Source organism: Megachile rotundata, chromosome 11 (assembly GCF_050947335.1).
Source record: "Megachile rotundata isolate GNS110a chromosome 11, iyMegRotu1, whole genome shotgun sequence".
Classification (NCBI taxonomy): Eukaryota; Metazoa; Arthropoda; class Insecta; order Hymenoptera; family Megachilidae; genus Megachile; species Megachile rotundata.
In genome coordinates this window covers 13,244,051-13,270,476 of record NC_134993.1, presented here as the reverse complement: position 1 = coordinate 13,270,476, position 26,426 = coordinate 13,244,051, and the positions used below count along the sequence as shown (strand labels likewise).

Below are 26,426 nucleotides of genomic sequence, written 5' to 3'. Positions count from 1 at the left end.
AATTTTAGGTAATTACAAATAATGTAGATTCTTTAATTTTGTATTGTATTTTATACTGAAAGTTAGCGTTGACTGATGTGTTACTCAATGTGTTACGAATTTGAAGACCCAAGAAAAATATACAAACGTGCAGATGTCTTTGGAGATCTAGGGACAAAGCTAGGGAAATTTATGCAAGGTTCTAAATTTATAAACTAAGACTCTTAACTTGTAACCATAAGTACAAGCCCTGATAAATGTAAACTGATAAACGTAAGTTAATACGGCGGGAACAGTTCGCGCGTTGTAAATGCACCCTTACCCGTTTTCGCGCGCTCAAGTTTGAATTCTGGCGGGAAGTAGTCCTGACTGTAACGCTGCTATTAAAACGAAAAGCATGTACCAAGTTCGATATCGACAGTAGAATTCTTTGTTCACGTCCGAACTATAGAATATTTAACACAGAGTATTTATAATATTATAAATACTATAATATTAATAATATTGATATTTAATACATTATTTAATAGTTAATATTAATAATAATATTAATAATAGAATATTTTAGATAAATTACAAAAATTAATGTTCTGTAGATGTTCTGTTTAATGTCAGTCCTGTTAAGGACAAACCTAAAGAACAAACTTGAGTTCTTAACATTAATATTAATATTTAATAGTGATATTTAATATATTATTTAATTTTTAACATTAATAATACAATATTTTGGATAAATTACAAAAAGTAATGTCATGTTAATGTTCTGTTTAATGTCAGTCCTGTTAAAGACAAACCTAAAGAACAAACTTCAGTTCTTAACATTAATATTAATATTTAATATATTATTTAATTTTTAATATTAATAATAGAATATTTTGAACAAATTACAAAAAGTAATTTTCTGTTAATATTCTGTTTAACATCACTCCTGTTGAGTGAAGCCCCAAAAAATGAACATGGCCGATATTTTTTATTTTACGACACTGCACATGCCAGTCCCTAAAGATGCCCAATGGCTCCAGCAAAATTTATCTATATCGTTTGGTCACCAAGTATATTCATCAATCGTATAGTCCGTTTCTCGACTCTTAAGAAACTCGAAGGGTTCCCGTTCTCAGGAACGTCGCTCGTCCGCGCCAAACGGGAGAAGAAGGAAGCGAGAGCAGAGCGAGCGGCCCTCCTCCGCGATTAACCTTGGACTTGACTCGTCGGAATGCAGCGTGCAGTGACCCCTCGCTCGCCTTCTCTCAGTTCGCTCGCGCTCTCTCACCTTCCCGTTTCCTTCCCCCTCTCCTCGGAAAAATCGCGGCGCGTTAAAAGGATGCTTTGTGTCTGTTCCAGAAGACGTGGGTTACGGAAGCGTCGAAATCGCGTCCGCGTTTACCCATCTGCCGCAGAAAGGTAAGCTTCCCCCGCGAAACCGGCCGAAAAGACTCGTACGGTGGTTGCCGCGCATGACGCGTCTAAAAATAACGCTATCGAGCCTCGAGCTTTTCCTACCGTTTAACGATCAAGCACGACTGTTCGGCGTCTTCAGTCGGCCTTGCCGATCTCTGACCCCCTTCCTCCCCCGTGATCGACCGAGAGGTAGAGAAACGGGAAGCGAAAGAGGAAGAGGAAGAAGAAAGTCTTCTTCTTCTTCCTCCTTCTCTTCCTCCTCTTCTTCTTCTTTTTCTTCCTGTTTGAAACACGAGCGGTCGTGTGTGCGCAGAAATGGCCAGGGACACGCCGGGCTCACCGATGTCTAGGCCGAGAGAGCTGGTCGGCGGAGTTGGCGGTGCTGCGACCACCTTGACGTCCAGCGCGTACCACACCGCCTCCGACCCAACCGCCCTGCACGGTCACGCGCTCCAACAAAAAATACTCGAGGTAACGTATCTCCTCTCTTTCTCTATCTCTCTCTCTTTCTCTAATTTCTCCTCTCTCGGTGCACGCTCCAGTTCGTCGTCGTCCTCGTCGTTCAGTCGCTCGATCCTCGGCCCCAAGACGCGGGAGTTTCCGCCTCGCGGTCCTCTAACCGACATATTTTTCTCTCTATAAATAGCCGAGGATGCCGTTTTCCCGCGCGTCGCGCTCTCAAACCGCTCGCTGGCTTCGACGTCGGTCGCGCGTTATTTTTAAACTCGAGCGAGAACGCGTGCGTACTCGCGTGTACCGTCTGGGTCACGCGATTCGCGAAAACCAACCGTTTCGAACGCTGAACCACGTGCACATTTTCTGATTTCAGCTGCAGCAGCATCATCAGCTACAGCAGCAGATACTGCGACAGCAGTACCAGGCGCAGGAACGACAACTGGCAGAGTTGCACGAGCAACAGATGCATCAGCTGAAGGTAAACTTCCCTTTCCACTGCTTCCATCTTCTACTACATCCTCATCTACTACGTGCTCTCATCTTCTCCTTCTATTCGAGATTATATCCTACACGCCTTCTCCCATTGTCTTCCTCGAGTCAAAAGTCCAGCGGAATATTCCTCTCGCAAGCCCGCGACGATATGAACGAGAGACGACAGAGAATAACCGTTACTTCTGGAGGAGGATTTGAGTCTTACGATGTCGTCGAGGGTTGAGGCTCCGATTTCTTTGTGAAGTCTTCATCAACCCTATACTCAGGGATGATCGCAAGTTTAGGGATATCCGAAAGTAAGATGCAGAAGGTGTAAGAGGGAGATCCATGTTTGGTTACTCTCTCAAGAATTAAGTTTGGGAGCAGGTGTACCCCTGAAGTATCTCTTGGTTTTCAAATACTCCTCAAACTTCTAGGATAACCAGATCAAGTCTTCATCAACACTGTCCTCAGGGATGGTCACAAGTTTAGGGAGATCTGAAAGTGTAAGATGTAGTGTAGTAAGATCCAAAACTAAGGTTACGCTTTCAAAAATTAAGTTTGGGACCAGGCGTACCCTTGAAGTACCTCTTGGTTTTCAAATACTTATCAAACTTCTGGGATTACAAGATCCTCCAGAATCATCCTCTTCAGGGATGGTCATAAGCTTAGAGATATCTGAAAGTATAAAATCTAGTAAAGTAAGATGCAGGAGGAGTAAGTGGGAGATACACATTTGGTTATTCTTCTAAAACTAAGGGTACTCTTTCAAAAATTAAGTTTGGGACAAGGTGTACCCTTGAAGTACCTCTTGGTTTTCAAATACTTATCAAACTTCTGAGATTATAAGATCCTCCAGAATCATCCTCTTCAGGGATGGTCACAAGCTTAGGGAGATCTGAAAGTGTAAGATCTAGTAAAGTAAGATGCAGAAGGAGTAAGTGGGCGATACATGTTTGGTTGTTCTTCTAAAACCCTTTGGGAATTAAATTGGACTAGGAGTACTGAGGTATCCCTTATCAAATACTTTTCAGACTTCTGGGAATAGCAAATCCACCAAAAGTCTTTATTGGGATTACCAAATCCTCCAGAAGTACTTACTGGGATTACTAAATCCCCCAACAGTCTTTACTGGGATTGCTAAATCCTTTAAAAGTTTTTACTGAGATTATCAAATCCCCCAACAGTCCTTACTGGGATCACCAAATGCACCAAAAGTCCTTATTGGGATCACCAAATGCATCAAAAGTCCTTACGGGGATTACTAAATCCCCCAACAGTCCTTACTGGGATCACCGAATGCACCAAAAGTCCTTATTGGGATCACCAAATGCATCAAAAGTCCTTACGGGGATTACTAAATCCTCCAAAACTCCTTACTGGGATCACCGAATGCACCAAAAGTCCTTACTTGGATTACCAAATCCTCCAAAAGTCCTTACTGAGATCTCCAAATGCATGAAAAGTCCTTACTAGGATCACAAAATACTCCAAAAGTCCTTACTAGGATTACCAAATCCCCAAAACTCCTTACTAGAATTACCCAATCCTCCAAAATCCTCCTTGCAAAGTCCCAGTTGCCAAATCTATTATATAAACTCTCTAAATCCCCCCACTCTCCATGCTCTCCATAATCTATTTATGAATCCTCCTCTGCTCCTTGGTATCCCCAGAGTCCATTCTTTCAAAGTGAATCCCTTGTCCATTCTTTCAAAGTCAATCCCTTGTCCATTCCTTCCACATTAACCCTCTCCAACTAGAAACATAATCCCTGACTATAAAATTCTTGGTAACTGATCCTTGATGTTCTGTCATAGCTATGGGAGCAGCAGAAGCAGCTGGAGGAGCAACGGAGGGAGAAGGAGAGGCTGGAGGCGCTCAGGAAAAAGGATAAGCACGATCACAGCGCGATCGCCTCGACGGAGGTCAAGCAACGGCTTCAGGTACAACACTAGAAACGAACAATTACAGTGTCGAAGAGCGTTGAACCACATACTTTAATAGGTGATCTGAGCTTTTGATAAGAGAGTTTACAATTTCAGAGCTTCCTTGTGAACAAGAAGCAGAGGGAGGCTGCTGCCGCCGCGAACGGAGCGGTTCCTGGTACACCTGGTTACAGAAGCTGGTGAGAGTCGAATTCACGTTTGGAGCTTCTTTGAACGTCCTTTGCTTCGAGGTTGTCGTTGAATTAAGGGCACAGGGAATCAAGCTTAATATTTTCTTAATAATGCGGACCACAATTGTTTGATTGTCAGCTTAGACAAGCTAGCATTGCCAGCTAGACAGACAAGCTGTTATTATATGTTGATTGTTAATGACAGACTGTTAAAAACTTTAACAGGCTGTTAAGGACTGTTAATGACACGAGAGTTAGCTAGCTGTTATTATGTGGACGACAACCCTTAAAATTTTGCTTCTTTCTTTTACTTGTGTCCTCATGTTAGCTCTTGTGTCCTCATGATCAATTTCTCTCGTGTTCTTCATTTTGAACAGGAGATTCAAACGTGTATTCCATAAGAATAACTTGAACAATACTTGTAAGGTGAGCTACTTGTTATGTAGCTCAGATGGTTCCAATGAAAATATCTCATTCTTGAAGTAGTTCATACTATTTTATCTAAAGAGTATTTTAAAATTGAGATAGTATTAAAATTATCTTGTGAAATATTATCCAATCAGGTTGCAGCCACAGTCAGAATCGGCAGGCACCGTGAACTCCTCGCACCCCTACCGCATGCCGCAGATGCTCCAAGAGAAGTTCGCGGACGACTTTCCCCTCCGGAAAACAGGTACATATACTCTCGAACGTGAGCAATACGTCCTAAGATATAATAATATCCCCCGTGGTGTCGAGTGATACGCATACTTGGTGAAAGGTAGTCTCTCTTTCTATGTGTGCCTATGTACGATAGTAGAATGCCTACTAAAGCATGGTTTTTTGCGATCCAATCATTTTGCCTGTACAACGCCAAACGCGTTCCCTGTTCCCCATTACGTGTTGCCTTTGCGATCCACTCCTACTTCCACTTCCTCTCCCTGCGATTTTTTGCCTTTCCTGCTCCCTCCCTTGTTTTTGCCACCGTTTCTCCGGCCCCATACGTGGACGACCAACCACTAACCCTGGCTAAAATTGGCCAGCCTCGGAGCCGAACCTGCTGAAGGTGCGATTAAAGCAACGCGTGGAGAGGAACATGGCCGCCTCGAGAAACTCACCCCTGATGGCACGCCGGAAGGACCGTCTGCTGTCGCACCTCAAGCGGAGGTCACTGCTAGCAAGTACGTCCTTCGATCGAGCTCGGTCGGACTTTCGTTCGATCTCGTCGATCTTTCTCGACTCTTCCTGTGCGTGAGCATTAGTCGAACGGTTTCGTTGCATCCGTGTTTTTTCGATTAATCGACCGTTGATTTTTTTGCCTTTTTTGCAAGTGTCCAAGTAACAGCATGACTGACGACGAGAACCGATTACCGATCACAGTAACAATTTAAAAACGATACAGTTCGCCGAGCGCGTACGCGCGCTCCGCTTCGACCCGTCTCCGCTGTTCTCTCGTTCTCATTCTCCGATGTAGAAACGTACAGGGAGAGGAACAGGGACAGAGGGAAAGAGAGAGAAAGAGAGAGAGAGAAAACGGAGAGGCTCGCTCGAATTTCGATCTCCGCGAATGCGTCGCGGGTAACCGCGGCGACGCTCATCGACGCAACGCTGACGATACCTTTTCCAGATTCTAGCAGCAATCCAGAGTCTGGGCCTAACTCACCGCCGACCGTTAACAATTCCCAAGCGAGTCCTACCGCGGCCGGCAACGCGACAGCCATTCAAGAGGTGAGTACTTTTACCCCCTTGCACCTCCACATACAAAATTACCAATCATTCGAGATACTCATCTGCTCTTCCACCCACAGGAAACCGAAAACACCGGCTACGGCGGTCCTCTGTCCAGCAGCAGTCAACAGGGTAGTCTTTCGGACCTGTCGTTGTTCAGTTCACCGTCCATGCCAAACATCTCGCTGGGTCGACCTCACGTTCCGACCGGATCATCCGGCACGGTACGCTCCACTCTAAAGACTAACTTCGTCAACGATAACTTAACCTAACTGTCAACAAAATTTAACCTAACCATCAACAAAATATAACCTAACCGTCAACAAAATTTAACCTAACCAAAATATTTCACTTTGCAGACCGGCACGAAATTGGCGACCGTCTCGGAGGCAGAGGTACGAGCCGCGTTTACGGCGCGGTTAGGTATGCCGCTCACGGGGCAAATGTTGCCGGGCACCTTGCCATTCTATCCGTCGTTGACGGTGATCGAAGGGGAACCGCCGTCGAGTGGGGGTAGCAGTGGCGGTAGCGGTGGCAGCGGTGGTGGTGGCAACGGCACCGCTGGCTACGTTCATAAACAGATGCAGCAAAATATGGAACACCATTCGAACAGGCAACACCCGTCGTCCGTGTATCACGCTGCCGCTGCGGCAGCGGCCGCAGCAGCAGCGGCCGCAGCCGCGGCGGCCGCGCCCATCACGGACACGCAGGTAGCGCACGCGAGACTGCAAAAGGCTGGTCACCGGCCTTTAGGTAGTATGTTCTCTCTCTCTCTCTCTATCTTTCCTCGCCACCCTTCGAGCGTTCCACCGGCGTTCGTACGACCGTCCGTTTGTCGTTGCCTCCTTGTCCACAGGTAGAACCCAATCCGCGCCGCTACCTCTGGGTCATCCGATGCTGCAAGGTGGCATGATAGCGCCGCAAACCCACTACGAAGAGTACCTGGCCGAGAAACAGCTCCACGATCAACAACAAGCGCACAACTACCTGAAACAACAGATCCGTCAAACGGTGTTGACACGGGTCGGCTCCCGTGGTCAGACCAACCAGTTGGACGAGGCGCCCGAGTCCGAAGAGTCCGAGGTGATCGATCTGACTGGCGGGAAGAAAGATCACTCGTCCGAGGAGAGCGAGATTTCCAAACAGCAACGGGATCGGGAGCAATTTCTTCAGCAACAGAGGGATCTGATGATGAGGCATACTTTGCAAATCTCGAACGAGTCGTCCGCGGCCTACGGTGGAAGCAGGAGCGGTCAGGCCAGTGCCAGACCGTTGTCCAGAGCGCTCTCGAGCCCGTTGGTTCATCTGGGTAGGAGAACGTTTCTTCTAGAGATATTGTGTGCGAATATACTTTGCCTAATTGACTCTCCGTATCAACAGGTCCTCAAGCAACCGGTGAGCTATTCGCGCGAACCTCCTCCTCTCATCGACCCACCACCGGTTTGGCCTACGATCCGCTGATGCTGAAACACGCGTGCGACTGCGGCGAAACTGTACGGGGTCATCCCGAGCACGGCGGCAGGCTGCAGAGCGTCTGGGCCCGGCTGTCCGAGACCGGCTTGCTACAGAGGTGCGATCGAATACGATCGCGCAAAGCCACCCTCGAGGAGATTCAAACATGTCACAGCGAAGCTCACGCTCTTCTCTTCGGTGAGTCGACTCCGCGCAATCGGCTCTCTACCGCCCTACCTCGCCCTCCTCCCTACTCTATGGCATAACCCTTATTTTGCCGTGCCGCGTCGCGCCGCGCCGCGTCGCTATCTTCCATCCGTTCGCGGTCGGACAGACGGACAGACAGAAAGTAAGGTGTGCTTCGCGCAGGAACGAATCCGATGAATCGGCAAAAGTTGGACGTGTCGAAGCTCTCTCAGCTGCCCATCAAGAGTTTCGTGCGACTGCCTTGCGGCGGCATCGGCGTCGATTCCGACACCACGTGGAACGAATTGAATACCGCGCCAGCCGCCAGAATGGCCGTCGGTTGCGTGGTCGACCTCGCCTTCAAAACCGCCATGGGCGACATTAAGAACGGTTTCGCCGTCGTTCGACCACCGGGCCATCACGCCGAAACCAATCAAGCCATGGGATTCTGCTTCTTCAACTCGGTCGCGATCGCCGCGCGATTGCTTCAGCAGAAGCTCGACGTTCGGAAAATTATGATTTTGGATTGGGTAAGAGACCCCTTCTACTTCTTCTGCTTCTTTTTATTCTTCGTCTTCTTCTACTTCTTCCTATTCCTAGTCGACATCTTTCTGTCCTTCCTTCCCTTTCTCGATGCTTCGCCGCTCGAACGGGTTAATGTAATAAGAGTCACCATGACGCGTGTACCCAGAGTCCGTTCGTTTTTCCTTTAGGACGTCCACCATGGGAACGGAACGCAGCAAATGTTTTACGACGACCCGCGAGTGTTGTATCTGTCGATACACAGGCACGACGAAGGTAACTTTTTCCCGGGCACTGGAGGACCAACCGAGTGCGGAGCCGGCGAAGGTTTAGGATACAACGTGAACGTCGCGTGGTCCGGCGGCTTGAATCCACCTATGGGAGACGCCGAGTACCTCGCCGCATTTCGCACTATCGTCATGCCCATCGCGAGGGCGTTCGACCCGAGTATCGTACTCGTCTCCGCCGGTTTCGACGCCGCGGTTGGACACCCGGCTCCTCTCGGCGGTTACAAAGTTAGCCCGGCATGTTTCGGAAAGATGACCCAACAGCTGCTCGGTCTGGCCAACGGCAAGGTCGTCTTAGCTCTTGAAGGCGGCTACGACCTCGCCGCCATCTGCGATTCCGCCCAAGAGTGCGTCCGAGCTCTCCTCGGGGATGAACCCAGTCAACTTCGGGATGAGGAGTTGACCAGGGCGCCTTGTCAGAACGCCATCGACACGCTGCAGAAGACTATCGCCGTTCAGGTGCGGTAGAACATATTTGTACACGTAATCATTAAAAATTTGAATAATTTATGAGTGTACACTAGCTGTAAATCATTACAGCTGACGCGTCGGAATATCTCTGACGCTGTTCGTTACCGTTAGTTCATTGATGCTGTGGTTATAACTATTAACATCTTTGAGTAGATGCCGCATTGGCCTTGCGTGAAGCTGAACGCGCACACAGCGCCGATGAGCGCCATTGAAGCCGGCCAGAAGGAACGCGACGAATCCGAGACAGTCTCCGCGATGGCCTCCCTGTCAATGCAGCAGCCTACCAATTTAACGTGAGTGTTTGCTCATACTATTTCTACCCTGGGTCAGACAATATGTGACTCAACTTTTCTTTGTAGGACTACCCCAGAACATTCCCGCGAAGTTTCCGAAGAGCCGATGGAACAAGACGACGCCAAATGAAAGCGGAGCTTTTCGTTGCGCGGTGGTACGCGCGATTCGCTTTGGAGACTGTCTTTGCCGTCGTCGTCGTCGCAAAATGATCGTCGTCCCGTTCGCGTCGCGTCCTGAGACGGGAATATGCGACCGTACGTCGGTTACGAAACTGCTGCCGCGTCGATAGATCTTGAGCCTCTTTCGCTTTTCCTCTCGGTTGCCTTCTTTGTAATTCTAAAAGAAGTTTGGGTTGAACGCAAAACTGTAAACGATTGTTATTTCGTTAGTGTGACGTTCTTGACGTTTCATTGAACAACGGAGGAAGAGTAATTGAGAGAGAAAAGGGAAGATACGGCGATTAACGAGAAATCTCGAGCAGCATATTTTGGTTGTTTCGTTGCGAACAAAGGCTGGTGTGATTTTTGTGATATTTTGTAAGAAAAAAAACGAAAGAAGAAATTGACGAAATACACTTAGTCGAAGGTGTAAACGCACCGCTATGAGTATGGCAGAATGAATGAGCGAGTGAGAGAATATGTACACCCCTTAACACGTACACTTACACACATACACACACACACACACACACACACATACACGATTGAAATACGAGCATTTATTTTTGTGTCGTGCATTTTATGAGAACATGAAATTTCAGCGAATCTGTCGATCGACGAACGATTTCCACAGATTCCGTTCGCTCGCGTTCGACACAAGTTGGCACGCAAAGACTTTTGCGTACTGCGCGAGGGGAGAATAAGCGCGCGGTTACGCGTATCAAGTACAAGACATACGTGTACGTCGTACGTTGTGTCCGCAAGAATCTCAAGTGTTCGTCGAGTGTTTCGTCCTGTATTTTTACCAAAAATTTACGAAAACGAGCGCGAAACGTTTTCGGTCGACTCGTGTTCGCGAACTCGGATCTTCCCGTTCTCCTATTTCCGTTTTCTCGCGTCTTGCCAATTTCGACGTCGTCCCGCTCCTCCTCCCCGTTCCCTTCGCGTCACGACCCGACCGAATTATCAGTTTTTGTCATCGTCGCCGTTGTCGTCAGCGGTCGTTCGGAAAATCGTTGACGTTTTTGCGAGAGTTTCATTCGTTTCGAGCAAAAGGAAACTTGCAACATTCCGGTGTATCGTTCGAAGCCAATCGATACAAATTAGATGTAAATCGTTGACTCGCATCGAATAGCCGATTAACGAAACAAGATTAGGTGAAATGGAATCAAAGATTCTGCGAAAAATATGAGGAAAAAAAAACATGATTAAAAAACGAAAAGAATGAACGAGAACAAAAAAGTTGCGATTACGTTATTGCACGCGTACGAAATATGTCCATACTGCGTAAGCTTAAATGTATTAGTCATACATTTTTTATGTATATAAATGTACCTCGTAATTTCAAATAAAACGTATAGTCATTGTGTTACGCGTAACGTTAACCGGCAGCATTTGTGCCCGTATCTTCATAAATAACGAGCCTTATTGCGCAATTTACGTTTCAGTGACCGTTGGAACGTTAGAACGTAAGTAAATATATTTTTATAGTCAAATTTATCTTCCATGTTTATTTTTGATGAGATATTCTACTATGTAGTAATCGATAAAAAGTTAAAAACATTTTATAATCTTTGCTATTGTGTCACTCCCTATATCGCCGGCGAGTTACAGTATGGTGCGAATTTGTTCTGAGCATATAATTATTGTTTTTGGACCCGTAGAATGTATTGCAGACAGCAGGAAATCAGTATTAATAAATATATAGCGTAATAATCAATAAAAACACTATTAATTGAATTAAAAAAAAATAATTGAACTAGTGGCGCCATCTCTCCGGCGAACAGGGTGAACTACACACTTTTGAAACAGCACTTTAATTAGTTCTGTTGTTTGCCGCTAGACGGCGCCACCGGTACAAGTAGCGCCCTCTGGTGGCAGAAAATGGAACTAATTAAAGAGCTGTTTCAAAAGTGTGTAGTTCACCCTGTTCGCCGGAGAGATGGCGCCACCAGTACTATTTTTATACCACCCCTTCAAAATATTCATTTTTCTAGCTTATTATATAATAATATGACTTAAAATTCTCTAGAAATTACCTTTAGAATATTTTCCAGCCCTTAATAAGTCAAAAGAGTGAATTAATACAAAAATTATATCCAAAATTTAGTTTTATAAGTACCCACCTTTCGCTAGATGGCTGTGGTTGTTAAAATCCATCAGAATGACGTCATCAGATACTCTTGAAAAAAGCGCGCGTAAATATGAATTTTAAAACACACGTGAGACTTTCAAAATTCTCTTTATTTAAATTAAATACCTTACAAATAAATTGTTTACATATTTTATAAAAATGCATTAACTTAGGCAAGTATAAAATCAGTATAAAGAATAAAAAAAATATAAATGAAAAGAACAAAAAATTGCACTTGTACAAATAAAACTTCCTTGTAATAAAACTTGCCTAGTAATTTGAAGACTAGAAGAGTCTGTAATCTAAAGGATTTGGGCAAAGTGAGGGGAGCCCCTCTTAGACGCCATCTCATGTGAGAAAATAAAATACAATACAATACAGTAATCTAAAGGACTAAATGTACCTATATATTAATGTTTCAAGAAGAGAAAAGCTCTGTCGACGAGCGTCGATCGATGAATGAACAAATGTTCCTTTTACAAGCCATTAGCGTTATCAAACGATCCCAGTAATTTCGTTAATCATCGATCGAGTAGGCGTGTACTCGTTGCGTGCGCGCAAGAACGATTCCTGTTGCATCGCTTAAAATCAACTCGACCTAACACTGTAATTACATATACAACGCGTTGTCATTTCCGCACACGGTTCGAGTAACGTTACCTTCTGGACTCTAGAGGAAAACTCGTATTTATTGTGCCGTTAGATGGCCATTCGAGGAACGCAAGTTTCTCTGCCAGTCTCGAAGGAGTAGTTGCGCGAACATCTCATATTTCCTTAGGTCAACGGACAAGAAACATCAGGACTTCTGTTTCACAGAACCACGTAAGAGGACGCTTGGTGCTTATAGGTTCTACATATTCAATTAAATTATGTAATTGTAAGAAAATAAAAGATGAAATGCAAAAAAGAACTATGTATGTTCTATACAAGTTATTTGTTCAATAAGTATATGTACTTGTATAGAAACTACAGTAGCAAGGTAACAGTAAGTAGCAAGTACTTTAAACATATACGTTTCATAAGTTTACTATTCCTATTTTCATTATTATACATTATATGCAGTAATACTTATGATATAATTATATGTTTATGCTTCTCTTGATATAAGTATATGCTTATGAATATACTTCATTATTTATATACAATCTAAGAGACAGAATGTCAGTTTCAATATCATAGCGTCATCATAATGGTTACCCAGATACTTGTGGTTTGGCCACACACATTTTTTACCGTGCTAGATTAAATGATCGAACGACAGAGATAATACAGTCGCGTGTTTTAACTATAAAGTAGTCGAGTAGCTGTCAATCGCGCGTTATCTACCGTAACAGATAACGTAAGCGTAGTACATTTTAGTAAGTAAACACGAGGGTAAGCAAAAGATACACGGTAAACAGTTTCGAGTGGCCATATAACGAGTCCCTACTCTTCCCTGCCTCGGCCATCTTCTGCTACAAACTAATCAAGAAAATGCACTTTTATTCGATTCAATTAGAAACAGAGAGTCGTAAAGAGAGATCAAAATGGCAGAAATGGAAGTTCGGTGTCTTACGGTGTTTTACGACCGTTAAGAGGTTACGTTTGTTACTATAATACGTTTTCTCTCAGTAATTTGATAAGATGGCAGCATGGTCGGTACAAGATCGGTGGGAAGAATTAAAATGGAGGAAACAGTGGTCCCTGATTTTAGGCGGGAACGCAGGCAACAGGTACCGACACCGGCTTCAGCTGCCACTTCCGCTTCAGAAACTCCGGCAACGGTGTCTCCGGTATCTCGTCGTCGCCCGAGAACCACTTCGATGGCACGTTGGTCTCTCGTGGTCTCAGTATATGCACCTACAAAACAATCAACTTGATGAAAGTACTCGAGTGCGAAGTCGTTAACCTTACCATGTAGTACAGTATCTTGCAAGGATGGAATTTGTTCTGACACGTTTTCGGCTTGCAGTACGACACGGTCAGATACCTCGGGTAATGGTCGTCACCCAGATCGCGCACTTCGTACTGCGATTCGCAGGAACAGAAGGACTGTTAAGGGAATTTTAAGATTATTACGATCGTCTGAAACAATTGCACTAAGACGTACCCTGGTTTGAACGCGTCTCACGTCGGCTGGAGAGGACTCGTGTTTGATGTCGATCCACCTGTGCTGCTCCAACGTCGGTTGATCGAGTAGCAGCAGCAATTCTTTCTCCTGTTTGATCCTGGTTCGATAGTACAGCCAACGAACCTCTTCGGCTTGTCTAACCGCGTCTTCGAACCAGTCTTGCCATCGTTGACGGACGATAGATTCGCCAAGTTGCAATTGAAAGAACACCATAATCTGAAATAAAACAAATGATCAGAGTGGGGATACAAGAGGCGAAACTCGACAAGGAAATTCACTGGTGAAGATCAATTTAAATGCCAAAGTCAAATGAATCGGGAGAGCACGATTTCGGCGCAATATTTCGAAACGCGCATGCGCAGAATGTACAATATGGTGGTCGAAAATTAATAATTAACATCGCCACATTTACCAGTAATTTATTTTGACACTTCTCTGTAACACATTTATCTGTAAAATTGATGTAAATACTTCGAAGTTAATATTTATAATTATTTAAGAAAATTGATATGAAATTACATTTACTTGATTTAAATTTCCCGCTCGTTTACACAACTAATTTAAAGGGACATTTTCTAGAGAACAAGGTGTCAACAGAGAGCTTGTTTCCCTACTCTAACGTTCTGATACTTACATACGCTAGCAGCATCTTCATCTTTCGGATTCCAACAAGACTCGATAAAATTTTGCTGGAGTTAATAAAGATGCTGCGTTCCTCCCGTTCGTTATATACGACGGACGTTGGCGTAAAAAAAAGGAGAGGCGAAGAATAAGGACGAGAATAAAGGAAATGAAAATACGAAACGTAATATCGGATCGCATTCTTACCGGACGTTCGAATCCATTAGCGTTACACGATCTCTTTGAAAGGTGGACCTGTCCGGAATCACTTTGACACGCGACGCAGAGGCGTGATTTCATCCCCCGTGTAAGCGAAGACGACGGGAAAAAAAGAAAGCTACAATTCGAGAATCGGGGACGCGATTTCACGCGTCCTTCGTTTCGGTCGCGCCGAAACGGCGCATCTTCGCTCGATTCCCCGTTATTCGCGTCCATCTCGTAAAACGTTAACGAGACGTCGATAATTCGATCGCGGGGGAAGCGTACGTGGGTACATTTAGCCGCGTAAACACGCACCTGTCGAGCCTTTCACGGTCGACGGGAATTATTTTCTGCACCAGATACGAGATCGATCGCGCACCTCTTCACCCCTCGTTCATGGAGAGCAAACGACAGGCGAAAACGAGCCATCGACGAGAAATGATCCGCGATCGATAGTCGATAATTTGCAGGAAACGAGGACTGTAACGATGGGATCCGCCATATTTGACTTTCATGCGAAAAATGTGGCAATGCGAGAAATAGCTTGTTCTCGTTAATTTTGAAATTTTCAGAGATGCGATAATAGAAAAATTTGTTAGGTTAGGAATTTTAAAAATTTTAGGATCTGAAGGTTTAATGTAAATTAGGTTATGTTAGGTATATGTGGGGGATACGTTTAATGTACTTTGTTGAAGAAGTAACTTATTATTATTATCGTTATTGATCTTATTATTATAATTATTATAATGTTATTATCATTATTAATCTTATTATTATTATATTGTTATCATTATTATTATCTACAAATTATTATTACGAATTTTATGTACTTGAAAATTTATAAATTTACAAATTTAAGAAATTTGAAAAATTTTGAAATTAACAATATGCATCCTCGTCCAAAATATATCCGCCTGAATGACCCCAGGTCATCCGAGGAAAGTTTTCGCGCCGTTGTCCAAGCAAAAGTTTTCTGGGAAACATAATGAACATGTATTGTGTACATCTACCCCTGTAAAGGTCTCTAACACAGTTCAGGCATACAAGTAGACATTTCACCTTATAAATTTTTGTTTCACACGCAATTGCCCTACTGTTCTGACAAATTGGACTCATTTATCATTCCCTATCTGCAAACAGTAGTTAGTAGAATGTTATTTATCTTATACTTCTATCGCTTGTCTTTGAACACTTGATTGTTTGGATATTTAGTTAACATTCTTTGAGCTTAGGTTTGAGTAATGTTTGAATTAAATGAAATCTGTAACAGGTATCTAGAGCTATAGAAGATAGGGTCAGAAAATTACATTGAATATACTCTGTGTTATGTTTGTAGTCTAATCTTTCTTTAGGTAGTAATAGAACTATCAGTCAAAATGTCTGCTTTTAGCTTCCTTCTTTAAATGGTGGAATTCTGTCACAATGTAATGTAATTGTAAAAATATGAATTAATTTTTATAGAAATAAAGGATGATTACATATATTATTTCACCCTCTATTTATTTGCCCTTCTATTTCATTTTTAATTCAAAATTGTGCATCAACTGGTAGTTCTAGTGTTAACCACTTTAAGCTCTGCATCTTATATTAAATTTAAAGACTTGTAATGACTGTGTAATTCATGTTTGTATGTTTGTATGCATGTTTGTACTACAGTACACTACAAGTACAGTTCATTCACCACAAGATGAGCTCTAGCAATTCAGGTAAATAGTATTTTTATAGAATGCTGTTGTAAACAATTAAAATTTACAATTGAATACTGCATAAATTAAAAGAATAAAGAGATATATAAATATAAACTGATCACTTGTTCACCTTGTGGTCAACAAGCTACATGCTGAATTTGTAGAATCAAGTGATAATCTTATAGTACTATTACAATAACATTTTCATTTCTCAATACACCATTTTACTTGTTACAAGATTAACCCTTTGCACTATGAGCTTTGCACTTTGCCAGGTGCATCAGTTACAACTATTACAATACTAAAACCAACATGCTATGTCAATCTGGTATCATACAATAACTTATACAAACTACTTGTTCTTGAATTCCAAATTGAAGCATACTAAAAATTCCACTAAATCATGAAGACTACACAAAATAATGCAAAGGGTTAATCAAAAAGCTGTAACACTAAAACCAAGTAAAGGGATGCATCAAGGATTTTATTGGTTCTTCTGGCAATTAGTCAAAGCACCGAGGATCGGAACCGCGGCGCGTTGGCGAGCGTAATGGATTTCGGGGGCGCGTATGGCGCGTCGACGCGCGCGCGCTCTGCTTTGAACCCTCCTCGCGTCTCGCGGCGAATATCGTCGCCGGTTAACTCGTATATATTTGGACGAAACACGAGGAAGCACGTACACACGCGTCAACGCCTCATTTCGCTACTCCTCGACTCACGATGTCGAGCTACACTTCCTGCAAGGTTTCTTCGATTTTCGTACTCGCGATCGCTGTACTCTGGTTAGCGATTGCGTTTACACAGGTAACTTTTCTACTTCCTATACAATGATACAACCTACTGTACTGTGACTACACTTAACACTACGTTGTACATTATACAATTCTTTTTTTTAAATTATAAAGTAAACTAGTAAAGAATATAAAATATTAATGCACATTAATGTACTGTTATATTAATGTAACTGTATGTGTAAATGTATGTATTACTGTATGTATCATGCACACATTGATATACATTTATACATAAAATTATATAATGTATACATCATACATACAGTAATGTATACATTAATATAAACATTAATACACATGTATACATGAATATACATTAATGTACAATTACATTTATACATAAAATTAATAAATAAAATTATATAATGTATAAATCATACGTACAGTAATGTATATATTAATATAAACATTAATACACATGTATACATCAATATACATTAATGTACAGTTACATTTATACATAAAATTAAGAAATACAATTATATAATGTATAAATCATACGTACAGTAATGTATATATTAATATAAACATTAATACACATGTATACATCAATATACATTAATGTATAGTTACATTTATACATAAAATTAATAAATACAATTATATAATGTATACATCATACATAAAGTAAAGTATACATTAACATAATCATTAATACACAGCAAACGGTGAAACATTAATGTATATTAATATACAGCAAACAATAAACATTAATCATCACAAATTTCTAGATAATCATCTCAAAAATATGTAGCTTTATATTTTCATTAGAAAAACTTTTATGAAACTATGACTCATTGACAGACTCCTTGTTAATGTTAAAAGGTACAAGATATTTATACAATTTAAACTTGAGCAACTACAATGTTCTACAACTGCATCATTCAATAAATATGTAATTGTATTCAGAAAGAAAGTAATGCATTTATATTTTACAACTGCATCATTCAACAAGTATGTATGCAATATTAAAAAAAAAAGTGATGCATTAATTTTTTTCAATTGCATATAACATTAATCTTAAAGATAACTGTACAAAGCTTCTACCTGTACCTTTCACAATAAAATAACAATTGTCTGCACCGTTTGTTTTTCAAAACGGAACATGTTCAAAGTTTCCCCGCGCGATCCACGCAAACGGGAATTTTCCCGTGATCGATCGAAGCATCGCGTGTTCGCAATCGGAAGCTACCATCTCTACTTTCGCGGTCACGCCTTTTTCCATAACACATCATAGCGTTTGTTTTACAGGTCGAAGCGAACGCATTACAACGCGATCTCTATGGACCCGTCAGCGGAGAATTCCTAGCTGGGTATTTCAACGATCACGGTAAGTAATTTCTCCCTACATTACGCATTCGTTTGACTCGTCCTCGCTTTCGTCCGCGCGCTGTTTCGTCGAACGCTTCGGTTGTCCCTGACGAAGAGGAATCTCTGGAGGCTTACAGTGTTGGTGAAGGTTGGGTCGGTGAAGGGTGTGTTCAAGAGAAATTCGATATCGGTAGTTGGACAATTTTAGGAAAGGCAACGAAATTCGTTGACGAAGACAATGGACAGATCAGAGACGATGCAAAGAGAGTGTCGTCCCGGTACTCCCGTAACGAAAGGGTCGATCGACTCGACAGGAATCTGGACCAGATCGGTGGCGGCAATCTGTTGAAACGGAGACTGGAAAGCGCGTACGAGCCCTTCTGGGTGTCTTCGCGGAGGAATCTAGATCAGATAGGCGGCGGAAATCTGCTGCGCAGCGTGGACGAACGCGTGAATCGCAATTTGGATCAGCTCGGAGGCGGAAATCTGGTGCGAAGCACCAGTCGCAGGAACTTGGACCAACTGGGTGGCGGCAATCTAGTGCGGAGCTTGGCGGAGTTCGCCAGCGAGCTGGGGTCGCGGTCGGGAAACTCTGACTCGTAAACTGTCATAACGTAGCAATCTTTACAGAGAATAGATTTTCGTTGTAGTGCAGCGGCGCCGAATAAACTGATCGTACGATGCCCGCGTCTTTTTCTTTAACCTACGTGTTCCTTTCTAGCATACAGTATATGTAGGCCTGGAAACTTTTGGGAAGGTAGTCCTAATAAGAGACTTTATAAATTGTGTATGGACTAGAGAAAAATATGGTGGACAAAAATGTTGAGCTCTATTGACTGTTAAGGACTGCCTCTGACTCCTCTGAAAGGACTACCTCTAACTCTGAAAGGACTACCTTCATCACAGAAATTTCCACACCTCCTGATCTAACACGAGTTTCGATTTCGTTCAAGATGCGAAGGAAAGGGACGTCGGTAGAGGTCGAGATCCGGATTCGGATCGAGCCTCCGTAAGACGTAATTACATTCCACGCATGTTCGACCCCTCTTATGGGGCGAACTTTTTAGACGAGGCGAACGCTGACGATGCGCCGATCAACAGGTAAGCATAACCATAGACATGTACAGGTTACTTAAACAATATTCTGACAGTTTTGGATTGGACTGAACTTTTCATTATGATGTTGTCAAAGTAACTAACATTCTGTTCCATTACGTTTCATTGTTTCATACAAGTTTAAAGAAGTCAGTAGTAGATCATTTCTATGATCATTTTATCAAAGCATTTTTCCAAATCAACCTAACATTTTGTTCAATTATGTTTCATTATTTTAGACAAGTTTAGAGAAGTCAGTAGTAGATCATTTCTATGATCATTTTATCAAATCATTTTTCCAAATCAACCTAACATTTTGTTCAATTAGATTTCATTATTTCAGACAAGTTTAGAGAAGTCAGTAGTAGATCATTTCTATAATCATTTTATCAAATCATTTTTCCAAATCAACCTAACATTTTGTTCAATTATGTTTCATTGTTTCAGACAAGTTTAGAGAAGTCAGTAGTAGATCATTTCTATGATCATTTTATCAAATCATTTTTCCAAATCAACCTAACATTTTGTTCAATTAGATTTCATTATTTCAGACAAGTTCAGAAAAATTCAGTAGTAGACAATTTCTATAACCATCCACATATATATGATGAACAGGAAAGTTTCTCTACTTGTCAATCACTATTCTACATCAGACAGTTATCTCCACTCAATAAAAAATTCTCACTTGTAAAACAGTTCATAACAGTTGTAATTTCAGCTCTTCAACAGCTGCAGTTTCTTTGCCACAAATCATGTGTCTGCCATTTCTACTTTAAATAAAAGAAATAAATGACTTTAAATTAATTTGCCAAATGGAGAAACTTTGCTGTACATATATATATAACCTAACCTAACCTAACCATGTATTCTCATGTATCTATTTGCATGTATATCAAATATACAGCACCATGTCTCTATATAATTTTGTACTCTATGTCTATGGTTTATCCTTATTGTACTATAACCGTGCAAGTTGATACGTGAATTTGTTCACAGCAAATCATTCGACTTTCTTCCAAGCGACCGATCCTTACTCGAACCGTCTACCAAGCGCAACATCGACGAGATCGATCGCACGGCTTTCGATAACTTCTTCAAACGCAACTTCGCGAAGATGGATCGCGCCTCCTGGAACGAATTCGTCAAACGACTAGCCGACTACTTGGAAAGAAGAACGAGAACGAGAACGCACTACGCAGAAATGCTCGGATAATCGCGAGATCGACTACTCATCAACGGAACAGGTCTACGAAATTTCATCGCTTTTGTCCTTTCTTCCACGTTGAATACAATATATAAATCTTATGAATTTCTTTTTATTCGTATCTCATTAACGAATTAGAGGGATCGTTTAACTGTCCAGTTACCGTTTTTCGCCGAGAAGTCGAACCTCGGGCATTGTGGAAATTCGAGCTCGGTCGGTAGTTTTTCGAGTGACAGTTTCCCGCGGAGTACACGTCGAAAATTTCGATAACGGATTCCGAGTAGTTCGATTTACAGAACCGATTTCCGCTTTGCTGGACCGCTTCGATTCCTTTGACCACTCGACTCCGTCCTCTGGGTCTTGCTCTTCCTCTTCTATTTTCCTTCTCTCGACTGCCGCGACGATCTTCTTGATCTCCTCGCTGACATCCATCGGCGTCTCGATCTTCACGCTTTCCCTGTTTCGATCCATGCGCACAAGCTACAAAACGACACTATTATAACCTTAACCGAGATTACAATTTCATTCATAAATATCTTTTATAGAGAATAATCCTTTAGAGTGAAACAATCTTTTCTATAAAGGATTTCAACAATTTTCTATAATTCTCCTCTTTCTATAAAGTCCTTTCTCTACAGAAATTGACGCACTTCGATCACGTTTTCCTCGAGGGTCGCGAATCGCTGCAGCACCGCCGCCAATTTCGTATTCTGCGTGGTTAATCGATCGGTAACTCGCAGTTCTTTCCCCACATCGTCTTTGATCTACAATTATACTTGTTAGTTCGGTTTTACCCCGTTTGGCGTACTTACCTCGTCCATTCCTCGAGCCACCTGTTCACCGATGTATTGGACGTTGTCGCGTGCCTGGCGAACCTGTCGACAAAACGAACGTAAACGCTTTGGCCAACGATGCCGACGTCGAGTACATATACGTTACGATCGTGGTCAGTTCTTCCATCTCCGTCATCATCTTGCGTCGCGATCTTGTCGCAGCTAAAAACTAAGGACTCACATTATTTCGAGACTCTTTTTTGGTTATAATTTAACTTCCATGACTTACTCGTTGACAGACGTAGAGCAGTATCGCGATGTTCACGAACATGGCGATTGCGCTGCCGAACAGCTGATACATCGGTTGCATGGCTGAACACGAAGGGTCTTATCGCGATTTGATTCGATCATATTTCTTTTCCTTCCATTGCTGCTTTTGCGAATTTACCTGAAGTCGGTTAAACAAGAGACGAGCGTCTTCGTTTGCAGCGGTTTCTATTTCCGGTTTCCGGCGCATAATGTGGAGTTTGGTACGCATGGTTTACGATCCCTCTTTCCTGATACTCTCCCGATCATCTCGATTGTACTTCGATGTCACCGATACATTGTATTTATTGAAGATATTACCAATAAAATACTTATTGAACGCATACGATTCTTTATTTACCTCTATCAGTTTATTTATTTGTTTGTTTATTTCAGCTTTGTACCTTTTTGTGTTTTTAAATGACAAGTGCAGCGCTCTCTGCGTATATAAATTATAACCTTAGACGTAGAAACGTATGTAAGCTTTATAACCTTTCAAATCCTTGTCAATCAGTTCATTCCTAAAAGTAAAAATAGTAGTATTTTTGGTGTACAATTTCAGTAGAGTTGATATACATATTTCCATACGTTTGATTAACAGCAGAGTTTCGTTCAATTGTTGCATACCATTCATTTTACGACTCTGTATGAAGCGCAGATCCATTTTTGTTCACCCGTGTTGTTTTGCGACCTGTACAAGATATTTATAAAATACATATCCTTTGATACATGTACGTACCGCGAGTAATAAAAATGTCATCGATCCATGTCACGAGACAGGGTAATCAAGCGCGATGTTTAGTGCGATGACGCACGATATAGATATATTATACGTATTTACATACATTACTAGTAGCACTCATTGCAATATGCATCGAAATTGAAGTAGGAATCACCTGTAGGTGTTTTTCAAATCCATCCTCCTTTGTTGAAAGCTGTTGGTGAATCACAATAGCTTAGCTATTACTGAAAATAATAATCTTGTAAAATAAACTGCGAACGTTCAAGTTGAGAAGGTATTAAAATGCACTGATGTCCGTTATAAATGTTTACTATGGATTGCAAACAGAAAATAAATGTATCTACATACAAATAGTTCCTTGCTTTCTTACAAAGCTTGCTTGCTAGTCGAAATATCGATGTACAAATCAAATTAGCTCCATTTGGTTGTGTTTTGGGGTTACTCCTGGTAACAGGATCGCAGGAAAGCTAAGAGGTATCCTGAAATGTCTCCCGCGCATTTGCGCGCATGCGCACTGAATTCAGACTGCGCCCGCCTACTCCAACATGGCGTCTCAATATACGAATTTAATAGCAGAGAATCATTAATTAATTACTACTCTCGTGACTATAATTTACGCACTTTTATGATAAAAAAATAATCTCTGATTAATTCCCTATTTTTTCATGTAAAATTTGTTAAGGTTTTATTCGAAAATAATTAATACAAGGTAGAAATTAATGAAGATATTTATTAATTAATTGCTCGTTTCCTAAGCATAATTCATGCACTTTTATGATCAGAAAATGATCTGTGATTCTTTATGTAATTTTTGGTGTATCATATGTTAACATTTTGTTAGGCTTAACGATGTTCTATTAATTGTTCATTTCTGAAAACTTTGTTAACAAAATTGCAATTTGATCGCCATCTTGTCAATGGGTGTCTCGGGCTACCAGGAGTAACAGGATCACAGAAAAGTAGAAGAGGTATCCGAATCCAAGCAGAACTGCGCATGCGCAGATCAAAGTACACGCGTGGGCGGGCCACCTTGTGCGCATGCGCAGATCAAAGTATACGCAAGGCGGGCCGCCTTGTGCGCATGCGCCACACGATATATAGAAACGCCATATTCCCACATTAATGAACAGAAAATATTTAATTACTAATCAACTGTAAACAATTCACCCACTTTTATTATCGGAAAATGAAGTTCGATTCAATACGAACCTATTCATATAGAATTTATTAACATTTTATTTGGGAATAATTTATTAAAATTGACGAAAGCGAGCGTTGCTCTGTACATCGACTCAGTTAAAGAAATATTAATAACTCGTTAAATCCGTACCAAATGTGCGCGAAAATGATCAAGTATCATTCAGAAAGAACAGGAGAAATTTTGTCAATCATAAAAGTTCATAAATGATGCTTAGAAAACGAGTAATCAGTGATTGAATTTTTTCCAATTAATGGTATATATACTGGTGTGACGTCACAGAGTAGCAGGAGCAAAAGCGCGGGAAACTCCGTATACCTCCTCGCTTTCCTGTGACCCTGCTACCAGGAGCAAGGTTCGAATCCCGTCCGCTAGATGGCGCTGATCAAAAAATTAATTTTTCCAGCCAAATTTAACCTCCTATCCCAGTGTCTTTTTTATCGAGAGTTCGATCACCTTATATATTCCTAATAAAAAATCGAAGTAAGTAGAATGGTTTTGTATGAAATAAATATAGATTTTGCATTAATTTTAAAAGAGCTAAGCATTCGAAAATAGCGGGCAACATTGATATGACGCTAATGAGTGTTGTGGCACCACCGGTATCGAAGAGCTTGCGCACTATCGTTTCGAGTGCAGCGCTAACCACTCTGCGACTATTCCGCCCGAAGGATTGCCAAAAATATGCAAAAATATGAGAAACTCGAGAAAATAGGAGAAGGTAGGTGCCTCTACTCTGTCGATATTTACGTCCGTTTAAAGCTCTGCGATATATTTGACTCGGTCTCCTTAACGAAATCGACGTTGCATTTCGAACACTTTGACAGCCGAACCGATGCGTTTGTTACGACTGTAGTTTCAAATTAATGTTATTCGTTCGATTTCAGGTACTTATGGAACCGTTTTTAAAGCCAAGAATCGCGAGACTCACGAAATCGTCGCGCTGAAGAGAGTACGATTAGACGAAGACGACGAAGTAAGTTCATCAAACATACTATAGTAATTTATCCTAAACTTGATTCTTCTACTTACCTTTTTCTCTTCTTCAGGGTGTACCATCGTCCGCACTCAGAGAGATTTGTCTATTGAAAGAATTGAAACACAAGAACATAGTCAGACTGTACGACGTGTTGCACAGCGACAGAAAACTGATTTTAGTCTTCGAGCACTGTGATCAAGATTTGAAAAAGTATTTTGACAGTCTGAACGGAGAGATCGATTTGGATGTCGTTAAATCTTTTCTGTAAGCATAGATTCTCAGGAACTTGTGGAACTTTCCAAGATGTAACTTGGAACTTAACATCTGTATGGTTAACATCTTAACATCTTAAAATTATTACGTCTCTTGCAGGTATCAATTGTTACGTGGATTGGCATTTTGTCATAGCCGAAATGTATTGCATAGAGACCTTAAGCCCCAGAATTTACTCATTAACAAAGTAAGACTGTTAAACTAAGATTTCTACATGATTACAGTTAATTCTAATCATTATAATTTGTGCACTGTTTAATTCTAGAATGGAGAGTTGAAATTAGCTGACTTTGGATTAGCCAGAGCCTTTGGAATTCCAGTGAAATGTTACTCCGCGGAAGTGGTAACGCTATGGTACCGTCCTCCGGACGTTCTCTTTGGAGCGAAACTGTACACGACGTCCATTGACATGTGGAGTGCCGGATGTATATTTGCTGGTAGGTACCTGTAAAAGAAACTAAGGAAAAGACGCTCACACGTTTCGACCGTGCGCAGAACTAGCAAACGCCGGCAGACCATTGTTCCCTGGTTCGGACGTTGACGATCAGCTAAAGAGAATATTCAAGATGCTCGGCACGCCGACCGAAGAGACTTGGCCGGATTTCACCACTCTTCCCGACTACAAGCCCTTCCCGTTGTATCCTCCAGCTCAAGGATTGGCTCAAGTTACGCCGAAACTTAATTCGAGAGGCAGAGACTTATTACAAGTATGTCCTTGACAAACTAACCTAACCATATTACAAGTATGTCCTTGACAACCTAACCTAACCATATTACAAGTATGTCCTTGACTACCTAACTTAACTATATTACAAGTATGTCCTTGACAAACTAACCTAACCATATTACAAATATGTCCTTGACTACCTAACTTAACCATATTAAAAGTATGTCCTTGACAACCTAACCTAACCATATTATAAATAAGTCCTTGACAACCTAACTTAACCATATTAAAAGTATGTCCTTGACAAGCTAACCTAACCATATTATAAATAAGTCCTTGACAACCTAACTTAACCATATTACAAGTATGTCCTTGACAACCTAACCTAAGCATATTCCATGGTTGTAATTAACGAAAGATAATATTTCAGAGGTTACTGGTATGCAACCCAGCGCTACGATTATCGGCGGACGAAGCAATGGCGCATTCCTACTTCAACGATTTGAACCCTGCCATCAAAAACGATCGTTGTCAGTAGTGGATTTTAATAGTCTGGCCCCAACGAAAGCGCGCGTGGATAGCGCAGCGACCAAAATCACTCCGGCAAAGATCGTTTGTTAATAATATAAATTATATATATATAAATATTATTATAATTGTATATTTCGCAATCGATGCATCAGTCGTGACGCGAAATCGACGACGAGTCCTGTTTTATATGAGAATGCAAGAGGCATCAATAAATTGTCAATTTTATCATTGACGACGATTTTCTACCGAGGACGGTGCATTCGCCCCGTATAAAACCAAAGAACTATCGAATTGCATTATAT

At 41.7% G+C, this 26,426-nt stretch overlaps 5 protein-coding genes and 1 long non-coding RNA gene across 31 annotated transcripts in view; 4 read left to right on the top strand and 2 right to left on the bottom strand.

The window, feature by feature from the left end:
* The window catches only part of HDAC4 (histone deacetylase 4), a 28,009-nt gene extending 17,127 nt beyond the window's left edge, over positions 1-10,882 (top strand). For 5 of the 23 annotated variants that reach the window (XM_076536850.1, XM_076536849.1, XM_076536855.1 and 2 more), the window contains 16 exons: positions 1,321-1,380; positions 1,691-1,848; positions 2,207-2,311; positions 4,122-4,247; positions 4,347-4,429; positions 4,984-5,093; positions 5,443-5,580; positions 6,027-6,127; positions 6,208-6,351; positions 6,487-6,883; positions 6,984-7,436; positions 7,508-7,777; positions 7,949-8,295; positions 8,479-9,033; positions 9,199-9,338; positions 9,405-10,882. In XM_076536850.1, coding sequence (XP_076392965.1) covers positions 1,321-1,380; positions 1,691-1,848; positions 2,207-2,311; positions 4,122-4,247; positions 4,347-4,429; positions 4,984-5,093; positions 5,443-5,580; positions 6,027-6,127; positions 6,208-6,351; positions 6,487-6,883; positions 6,984-7,436; positions 7,508-7,777; positions 7,949-8,295; positions 8,479-9,033; positions 9,199-9,338; positions 9,405-9,468 — 3,251 coding nt within the window. In that variant the 3' untranslated portion in view covers positions 9,469-10,882. The remainder of the gene's footprint in view (positions 1-1,320; positions 1,381-1,690; positions 1,849-2,206; positions 2,312-4,121; positions 4,248-4,346; positions 4,430-4,983; positions 5,094-5,442; positions 5,581-6,026; positions 6,128-6,207; positions 6,352-6,486; positions 6,884-6,983; positions 7,437-7,507; positions 7,778-7,948; positions 8,296-8,478; positions 9,034-9,198; positions 9,339-9,404) is intronic. The other 18 variants (XM_076536851.1, XM_076536852.1, XM_076536847.1 and 15 more) reach the window with 8 other exon arrangements.
* Positions 10,883-12,641: 1,759 nt separating this feature from the next.
* On the bottom strand, positions 12,642-16,158 carry LOC105661755 (prothoracicotropic hormone-like). 3 transcript variants are annotated; one of them, XM_076536881.1, is made up of 5 exons: positions 14,570-16,158; positions 14,376-14,448; positions 13,721-13,957; positions 13,525-13,662; positions 12,642-13,470 (listed from the first exon to the last, which is right to left on the bottom strand). In XM_076536881.1, exons 1-5 carry the CDS (start codon positions 14,584-14,586, stop codon positions 13,321-13,323), a joined length of 615 nt encoding a protein of 204 aa, XP_076392996.1. In that variant the 5' UTR covers positions 14,587-16,158; the 3' UTR covers positions 12,642-13,320. The 3 variants fall into 3 exon arrangements, with proteins under 3 accessions (XP_076392996.1, XP_012154392.2, XP_076392995.1); XM_012299002.2 differs by having other exon boundaries at positions 14,376-16,158; XM_076536880.1 differs by lacking the exon at positions 14,376-14,448.
* On the top strand, positions 13,955-14,910 carry LOC143265345 (uncharacterized). Its single transcript, XR_013039786.1, has 2 exons — positions 13,955-14,204; positions 14,321-14,910. It is a non-coding gene; the product is annotated as an uncharacterized LOC143265345 (long non-coding RNA).
* Positions 16,159-16,198: 40 nt separating the features above from the next.
* Positions 16,199-22,078, top strand: LOC105664375 (orcokinin peptides). Of its 2 annotated transcripts, XM_012298983.2 has the most exons (4): positions 16,828-17,055; positions 18,297-18,375; positions 19,310-19,457; positions 20,448-22,078. In XM_012298983.2, exons 1-4 carry the CDS (start codon positions 16,972-16,974, stop codon positions 20,662-20,664), a joined length of 528 nt encoding a protein of 175 aa, XP_012154373.2. In that variant the 5' UTR covers positions 16,828-16,971; the 3' UTR covers positions 20,665-22,078. The 2 variants fall into 2 exon arrangements, with proteins under 2 accessions (XP_076392999.1, XP_012154373.2); XM_076536884.1 differs by lacking the exons at positions 19,310-19,457; positions 20,448-22,078 and adding an exon at positions 18,565-19,039 and having other exon boundaries at positions 16,199-17,055.
* On the bottom strand, positions 20,748-21,857 carry LOC100874798 (uncharacterized). Its single transcript, XM_012298992.2, has 5 exons — positions 21,718-21,857; positions 21,595-21,657; positions 21,468-21,530; positions 21,306-21,419; positions 20,748-21,135 (listed from the first exon to the last, which is right to left on the bottom strand). The coding sequence occupies exons 1-5, from the start codon at positions 21,796-21,798 to the stop codon at positions 20,815-20,817; spliced, it is 642 nt and encodes a 213-aa protein (XP_012154382.2). The 5' UTR covers positions 21,799-21,857; the 3' UTR covers positions 20,748-20,814.
* A 2,046-nt stretch (positions 22,079-24,124) lies between the features above and the next one.
* On the top strand, positions 24,125-26,356 carry Cdk5 (cyclin-dependent kinase 5). The gene is made up of 7 exons (XM_012298960.2): positions 24,125-24,395; positions 24,562-24,650; positions 24,724-24,917; positions 25,026-25,113; positions 25,192-25,363; positions 25,422-25,633; positions 26,024-26,356. The coding sequence occupies exons 1-7, from the start codon at positions 24,359-24,361 to the stop codon at positions 26,129-26,131; spliced, it is 900 nt and encodes a 299-aa protein (XP_012154350.1). The 5' UTR covers positions 24,125-24,358; the 3' UTR covers positions 26,132-26,356.
* The last annotated feature ends 70 nt before the right edge of the window (positions 26,357-26,426 follow it).

What these genes read in the sequence shown, in the direction of transcription:
- LOC105661755 (XM_076536880.1), bottom strand. Translation starts at nt 14,797, where the DNA reads ATGGACGCGAATAACGGGGAATCGAGCGAAGATGCGCCGTTTCGGCGC. An exon ending in CTAATGGATTCGAACGTCCG is followed by an intron (nt 13,958 to 14,569) that starts GTAAGAATGCGA and finishes GTTTTATTTCAG; the next exon opens with ATTATGGTGTTCTTTCAATT. An exon ending in GCAAGATACTGTACTACATG is followed by an intron (nt 13,471 to 13,524) that starts GTAAGGTTAACG and finishes ATTGTTTTGTAG; the next exon opens with GTGCATATACTGAGACCACG.
- LOC105664375 (XM_076536884.1), top strand. Translation starts at nt 16,972, where the DNA reads ATGTCGAGCTACACTTCCTGCAAGGTTTCTTCGATTTTCGTACTCGCG. An exon ending in TAGCGATTGCGTTTACACAG is followed by an intron (nt 17,056 to 18,296) that starts GTAACTTTTCTA and finishes TTTGTTTTACAG; the next exon opens with GTCGAAGCGAACGCATTACA. An exon ending in TGGGTATTTCAACGATCACG is followed by an intron (nt 18,376 to 18,564) that starts GTAAGTAATTTC and finishes GGACAATTTTAG; the next exon opens with GAAAGGCAACGAAATTCGTT.
- Cdk5 (XM_012298960.2), top strand. Translation starts at nt 24,359, where the DNA reads ATGCAAAAATATGAGAAACTCGAGAAAATAGGAGAAG. An exon ending in ACTCGAGAAAATAGGAGAAG is followed by an intron (nt 24,396 to 24,561) that starts GTAGGTGCCTCT and finishes GTTCGATTTCAG; the next exon opens with GTACTTATGGAACCGTTTTT. An exon ending in AGAATTTACTCATTAACAAA is followed by an intron (nt 25,114 to 25,191) that starts GTAAGACTGTTA and finishes GTTTAATTCTAG; the next exon opens with AATGGAGAGTTGAAATTAGC.
- LOC100874798 (XM_012298992.2), bottom strand. Translation starts at nt 21,798, where the DNA reads ATGCAACCGATGTATCAGCTGTTCGGCAGCGCAATCGCCATGTTCGTG. An exon ending in TGCTCTACGTCTGTCAACGA is followed by an intron (nt 21,658 to 21,717) that starts GTAAGTCATGGA and finishes GTGAGTCCTTAG; the next exon opens with TTTTTAGCTGCGACAAGATC. An exon ending in TGGCTCGAGGAATGGACGAG is followed by an intron (nt 21,420 to 21,467) that starts GTAAGTACGCCA and finishes GTATAATTGTAG; the next exon opens with ATCAAAGACGATGTGGGGAA.